The 7214-nt window shown below is 41.1% G+C and overlaps 1 protein-coding gene across 1 annotated transcript; it reads right to left on the bottom strand.

Annotated features, from left to right (window-relative positions):
* Positions 1–2824: 2824 nt before the first annotated feature.
* Positions 2825–7013, bottom strand: LOC126385371 (transcriptional repressor scratch 2-like). The gene is made up of 2 exons (XM_050036945.1): positions 6493–7013; positions 2825–5039 (listed from the first exon to the last, which is right to left on the bottom strand). The coding sequence occupies exons 1-2, from the start codon at positions 6647–6649 to the stop codon at positions 4228–4230; spliced, it is 969 nt and encodes a 322-aa protein (XP_049892902.1). The 5' UTR covers positions 6650–7013; the 3' UTR covers positions 2825–4227.
* Positions 7014–7214: the final 201 nt, after the last annotated feature.

Here is a 7214-nt window from a genome sequence, read left to right as displayed (position 1 = left end):
AAAATTAATATAAAATACAGGCACATAGAAGGACATGAAATGATGGCAAATCTGGTTAGCCCAGATTGTCCTGAAAAAAAAAAAACAAGGTATAGCATGTGTATGTAGCCTTTATAATGACTGTGATATGAGCTCAAAAGTAAAGGCAGTAAAAATACCCCAAAAACGCCTAGGGCCCATAGGGTTAAATTTAAAATTCAAACTACCATTTGAACATCAGAAAAAATTAAATATTGGATCTGTCATGATTTGTTTGAATTCAAAATTCACAGTAAAAACACAACAGCCCGTGTCTGATTCATTGCAGCTCTGTTGCAGTTAACAAGACTGTTGCTGTTGTCTTTGCTAATGCAAAATGGAGACAAGTAGGAAGTTGTGCTGAGCAAATAATCATAATGCAGAATCAGCTGAGAAGAAATATGTAGAGACTGGGACTGTGCTTTGCATGAGTCTGACATACAGTCTGTAGCCATGCTTCCATAAACATATTTTTATGTGCATTCTGAAGTATTACATAAGAAAAGCGATATGGAAAAGGCAACATTTGTTAAAATTTCCTCAACTGTACAAGAATGTTTTTATGCTTGCTTGAAGTGGTTTTTACCTTTGTCCAAAAAGAGTTGAAGCACTAAATGTGAAATGCATATGCCAAATAAGTTCTGTCATAACAAACATTTACCTCACATGCCTGATTTGTCTTTATCTCCAGATAGCATAAAACATGACCAACACTAGCTGACATGAAACAACTTTTAAAAGTTGCCTAATTTAAACGAGATTGCTTAGGACCTCTGTTTTTTGATTTGTTTTGTTGCCATTTTGCAACCTCTTCTTATACTCTGTTTACTGGTTGAGTACAGCCATGCGTAAAGCTTAGCCAATACCGCCAGCTTCTGACCAAACTACACTTTGCTTTGCTAAGTTTATTTGCTCCAAACAAGTTGATGGAAATGCTCATTTGCATTTCTTTTTTTGCAACATTTAAAAAGTTTGCTTGAATACTGAATGAAAACATGGGTACTGTCACATGAGCATGTGTGGCCAACGTTCAGATTGTCAGAAACACTGTCTTACCCTTATAATCTTTATATTATTATAATACTGGACTGTTTAGGCAGCCAGGCGAGGTAGTATAGTTGATGTTGCTACACTTGTGTCTGGTGCCCCCACTGCCTCACTTGGGTTGCAGCCAGCAGTCTTCAGATTTGTTTTTGTAGTGTAAAGCAGCTGCGCTTTACAGAGTCAAAAAAGATTTCATCTTAAATGGTAATTTTGCCATCCACACTGTAGAAGCCTAAGTAACTCCGCACATTACTTCTCAGATGCTTCATTGTCAGGATCGACACAGCTTTATATGGCTGTGGGCTGTAGTAAGGTGGAGTGGGTCATCCATTAATCACAAGATTGGTTGTTCGGTCCTCCTGTCCACATGTTGAAGTGTCCTTGGGCAAGTCTAAACACATCCCTCCTTGCGTGGCAGCTCCATTACCATTAGTATCTCGGAATACATGAATGAAAGGCAAATTATAAAGCACTTTGTCCATTACGCCTCATTTCCACTTATGTGACTGGTGTCCATAGATGCTTCTTGTGTCCAATGCAAGGACGTGCATTTCTTTATGGATGCATAGAAACCTAATAGAAACTACCTGTAGCCAAGTTTGGAATATGCACTTGGAACATAACCGGGACAAAAACAGGACCAATATTGCATGGCAACAAATAAGTGAAGACGTTGGCCCTATTTCAAATTAAAATGATAAATCTAGTTGTATTTCATATCAAACTGATAAGGATCTGACTGTATATAATGTATAACCATATTTTAGCACAATAACATTACTCAGATTCACAATGTGTTAAATCTAGATAAACAAGTTCTTTTTAAACATACAAACTCCCTTGACAATCAACACAGGCAACTGAATTGACGGAAATAGCTTCTTAGCAAGTTGGCAGCCTTTTAGCTAACCTAGCATACTGTCATACAGTTTCTAGTATGTTCAGTTTTTTTAACGTACTTCAGGCAAATTCCGGACAAAAATATTACGGAGGGGAGGAGTTTTGTAGGCACATTAGATATCACAGAGATTCCCATACGAATGAATGAACTTCTAGCTGACTTGTCTCCATACACATACTGTGCATAAGTGGAAATGAGGCATTAATGTAGAAAAGTGCCAGTAGCTGCAGTCCACTGACCATTTGCCTACAAGTGTATTTGAAAGCTTAGGTTGCTAATAGGTCAATGGTGCATCCAATGGGTCAGTGAGTAGTTATTTTTAAGAGCACCCTCTGCTTGACTGCAAGCCAAACTTCCCACAGTGATCTGTTGCACATATGGACTGTATATGTGGGAGGAGGTGGATTAGTTGTGGAGTGTTTTTAAATTTGAACGAGTTATGACAGAATATTAAAATTTTTACTACATCCAAACGAAAGTTTGGGTTCAAAATAAAAAGTGTAACATATTCTCATACAACAGTTTGTATGATATCTAACGAATCAAAGCCCATGAATGGCATCGTCACGTTACATAGGCCTACTTAACTTAAAGTTACGTACTTAACATAAAGATATGTAGGTTAGGCTTAGGCAAGTAAAGTTACATAGGTGAGATCAGAGGTTGGAGGCCTGTGGCCCCAGACCCGCTCTTTAACGCTTGCAAGTGGCTCCCTGTGGCTTTGACAGAATATTATATGGAAATGAAAAACCCTTAATTTTTTTACCATTTAATTTTCCTTTATTGTTGAAGGCCCAACCGTAAAAATCCGTACAAAAATCCAATTTAAAAAATGTTTTAACATTTTTAACTAAAATGTGCATCCTGTGTCTGGCCTGGCACCTTTTCCTCTAAAAACATCACTAGCGATGGCTAAGGTAGTCTTGACTATTCCTAGCTAGGCTAGCTTTGGATTCCATAGCAGAGATTCAATAGTGTGTGTACAAATTTGTTTGCTTTTACCTTTGTTTGTTGGCCACCTTGTGCTAAAGTGTTTATTGAATGCTAATTTAGATCTATTAATAATGCTGATGAATTGCTAAATTCAACTTAAAAGGCTGTTTTACCTTTATTATGAGGTTCAAATATGTTTTGCAGCTCCAGACAGATTTTTTTTTTCTTTTTTGCCAAAAATGGCTCTTTTGATAGTAAAGGTTGTTGACCCCTGGGTTAGGGTTAGAAAAGAATCGTGAAAAGAAACCTGTCTCAATGTAAAGTTACATACGTAGAGTAGGTTTGGGAAAGTTAAGTTACAGGTTCACGTTCAGTTTAAGAAAAGAAACATGGTAATAATGACCTTCCTTAAAGTAACTCAAAGTTCACTTGGTCTCACACAGAACACAGACACCAGTCACCTGCAAAAAAAAAACAAAAAAAAAAATCCTGTGTTTGTTTGACCAATCCACCACCTCAGCCTGCCTTCTCACAGGGACTTTAGCTCTCTATGCTACCATCGTCTTTACTCTAGCATTGGTCACGATTGCAGTCTTTCTATAATTTTGGTTTATTACTTTTTGTAGGTATACAATGCATGAAAACAACCTGCCTTTGTGAAGACATTTTGGGTTTTACACTATGTGCAGAAAAATAACAGCTAGAAGTAAGGCTGACACAACTGGTTGAATATTTCAGTTCAGTGTGTTCAAATATAGGTGTGTTTCATCTTGTATTCAGGCATGAGGGCTGGAGTTTTAGTAATGATTTATTTTCATCTGTTTTATTGTCATCACCAAATTGATCAGACAGACAAATATAGAGTGTCAGAATATATTTTGGCTTTTGTTTACAACAAATCCAATACATGGCTTCAAATTAAGTTATGTTAAATTCAAAAATACATCAACCAATAATAAATAAATAATCTTCAGAATTGGCAAATAAATAGTTAAATAAATTAATAATTACACAAATACATTTTTTAACAAATAAGATATGTTTGAGGTAAATTAAGAGCTAGTTGACATATAAAATAATACTGGCATGTAAATTATTGCAATTCAATTTATAAAAAACAATATAAAATATTTTATATTTGTGATAAACACTGAGATTTTTATGAATTTCATACATAATTCCTGAATAATTTCAAGTGAGGTTATTGCTTATATCAAAAGGCAGGATTATGATGCATGCATTAGACAAGCCTGGGAAGTGGCAAGCTTTTCTCAGATTTTCTTGTATTAAAAAGTGTATAAATAGAAATGAAGAAGAGGAATATTTCCCAATCAGTCCTCAGAGCTGAAGTCATCCTCTGGTTGGTGCCCTTTGAAACAGGCCGACTCATAGTGCTTGTTCAGGTAGGACTTGAGTGCGAAGCTTTTGTGGCAGCGTTTACAGGAGTAGTGCTTGAAGGCTGAGTGCGTCTGCATGTGTGCGCGCAGGTTGGAGCGGTCAGCAAAGGCTTTTCCACAATGGGCACAGGCGAATGGTTTCTCCCCAGTGTGGGACCTCATGTGGCCCTGCAGGAGCCAGGGTCGACTAAAGGCTTTGCCGCAGACCGTGCACTCATGCTTCAGGTCATGGGTCAGCATGTGCATGGCCAGTGCTGGCATGGACACGTACACTTTGTGGCAGGTGGGGCACTTCCTTGCCTGCTGGCTATCCAGGCTGCGGTGAGTCTGCTTGTGTCTGCTCAGATTGGAGGACGTGGCGTAAGACTTTCCACACTCGCCGCACATATGGCGCCCTTTGGATTTCCCCTTGGTGGGGCTGCTGTCTGCCGAGCCAACACCCTCGCTGCTGTCCGATTGGCTTCCTCCCTTGTGAGGACACCTCTGGTTAGGCCTCCGGCGAGAACGGCCGTCAGAGATGAGGAAAGCATTTATGCCACATGACTCCAATTCAGGGCCACTACTGTCTGACTCAACTGTGCCACTGGAGATGGGACTGTCTGGATGCTCCATGTCATGGTCAGAGAACTCTTCCCCGCCACTGCCACCTGGGGAGTACAGGGGCACAGAGGAGAGCCCGGTCTGCTCATGACCCGGCTCCTTTGTGTTCTGCAACACCGAGGGGATGATGTAATCATGGATGTAGCCTGGGAAAGGAAAAAGACAATTAATAAAGAAATGGAAAACATTTTTTTACTGGGATACATGGAACATCTTCATGATCTCAATAACCTCTGATGAAAAGTGCCCTCTTACCCAAAGCTCTAATCAATATGAAACCTATACAGGAAGCTATTTGTAAGTGCAAGGTTCAGCAAGCTTTGGGAATGAAAAATTAATGAGTCTTCGGTGCACAATTCTGCCTCAATCAATACCTCCCCTGGCTCCAACAAGTGCTATCATAGTAGAAAAAATGTGAAAGGCACATTGTGGCTGAATCTGAGTCAAACACAATGTGCTGACATTGACAAAACAGTCAGCAGAGCAATAGTTTGGCTCCTGATCGATCCACCTGTCGCCGCCGCCGCCTCGCAGCAGCAGCATCTTTGTGTGTGTGTGTGGGGATTGTGTGTATGTGTGTGNACACACACACACACACACACACACACACACACGGGAGCACAAAGGGAAGCAGACAGCTGGCATCCTAAATCTGGGGGACAAATGATTCAACTCGAACACAAGATCTGTGATGCTGTTGGTGGGGGGAGAGGGGGTGGGGGGATGAAGCTGCTCAAAGCACACATTTCTTTGGATGTTTCTAAAAGCCAGACACACACACTCACAGACACACCATATTGTTTGTATTGCAGGGTTGTTCTCATATCCAGCCTCTGTAGAAATCCCATGGCTGAAAATCTACTGTCTGCCAATGTACTGCTCATGTTGCACTTTATTGGATTACCTGCATCACTCTCTATTTCCCAGTCAATACCCATCTCCTAAAAACCCTGTTCCATCACCTCTCTCTGCTCCACATATGGATTGTGTTGCTGCAATCCTACTCCCTGTGGCTATCTAACATCCTGCAGGATCAGATGGAGAGAGATGGAGAGATGAACGAGGGGTGGGGGGGGGTTGGATGATGAGAGACTCAAGGGCAACTGCACCATCTAAGGACAACACAGTCCCATGTGGCTATCTGCTTTCTCCGAGTATTTTTTTTCCTCCTTTCTAGTTGGACCTGACAAAGGCTTGCATCAGATTCTGCCTGATGCGCGTGTCCACGTATATCTCATCATTCATGTACACAATAGTATTAAAGCCAAAGGCTGCCTTGTGATCTGGTTTGAGTATTAAGCAGATTGAGCCAGCGTGACCTGAATACTATTTAGCATCCACCGGGTTAGAAAACAAAAGTCCTGAGGCATACTGAAGGGGGGTGAGCGATGCCTGTGGTTTTTTAAGGGGGGGGTTCCAGGAGTGATTAAGTAGCAAAGACAACAACATAAACAATGCTGCATGAATCTCTGTTATTTCACATTTTCTCCTCCATTTTAGTGCAAAGGGCCATGTGGATCATCTCTAAATGAAGAAATCAATAGCTACTGCTGCACAAATACACTAAAAGTTGAACATACAACTTAAAGAGAAACTCACCATTTTCACTCAAACGCACCGCCAAGTTGGTGGCAGACTCTGTGATGGCATGTGTCACAGTATAAGAGTCGTCCCAGTGCTGCTGGTGCTGCTGGTAGTAGTTGGAAGACGAGAAATCATGAACCTTCGGCTGCTTCACCAAAAAGGAACGTGGCATTTTCTTTCCCTGATTAAGAAAAAAAACTGATGCTAGAGCCTCATAGAAAAATGTGAACAGGCTGATAATGAAAAAAAAGAAAAAAGAAAAGAGCAGAAATGTACTGAGCTTCCAGGCGGCCTTCTTGCACAGGCCAAACAGTGGAGGATTGAGAAAAAAAAGATTAACAATAAATTGTGGACAAGATTTAAAGACAGAAGGAAAGAGAGAATGTAGTAAAGGCAGCAGCAGAGAGACAGAAAGCAGAGGACAGGGAGGATGGAGAGGAAGACAGAAAGTGGCGAAGGAGAAAGAGAGGCAGAGAGAGAGAGAGAGATGGCTGGACTAGCTGAGCTCAGCACTACTGCAGCCTTTTATATGTGGGGCACAAGCCCCAAAGATCAGGTGGTGCTTTGGAAGAGGGAGCTGCTTAGCATTAATCCATCAAACATCCCCGGGGACACACATCAAATTACCACGAGCCGTCTGTGCTTCTCCCTGCACACACACACATGCACATACACACAGAGCAGTCAACTAACCCACCTCCTCCCACATCCTCCACCTCCTCCTCCTCCTTTCACCC

The sequence above is a fragment of the Epinephelus moara genome, chromosome 24, assembly GCF_006386435.1.
Source record: "Epinephelus moara isolate mb chromosome 24, YSFRI_EMoa_1.0, whole genome shotgun sequence".
Taxonomy (NCBI): Eukaryota; Metazoa; Chordata; class Actinopteri; order Perciformes; family Serranidae; genus Epinephelus; species Epinephelus moara.
The sequence above is the reverse complement of the archived record's forward strand: the minus strand, read 5'-3'. Positions and strand labels throughout refer to the sequence as shown.

What these genes read in the sequence shown, in the direction of transcription:
- LOC126385371 (XM_050036945.1), bottom strand. Translation starts at nt 6,649, where the DNA reads ATGCCACGTTCCTTTTTGGTGAAGCAGCCGAAGGTTCATGATTTCTCG. An exon ending in GGTGCGTTTGAGTGAAAATG is followed by an intron (nt 5,040 to 6,492) that starts GTGAGTTTCTCT and finishes TTCCTTTCCCAG; the next exon opens with GCTACATCCATGATTACATC.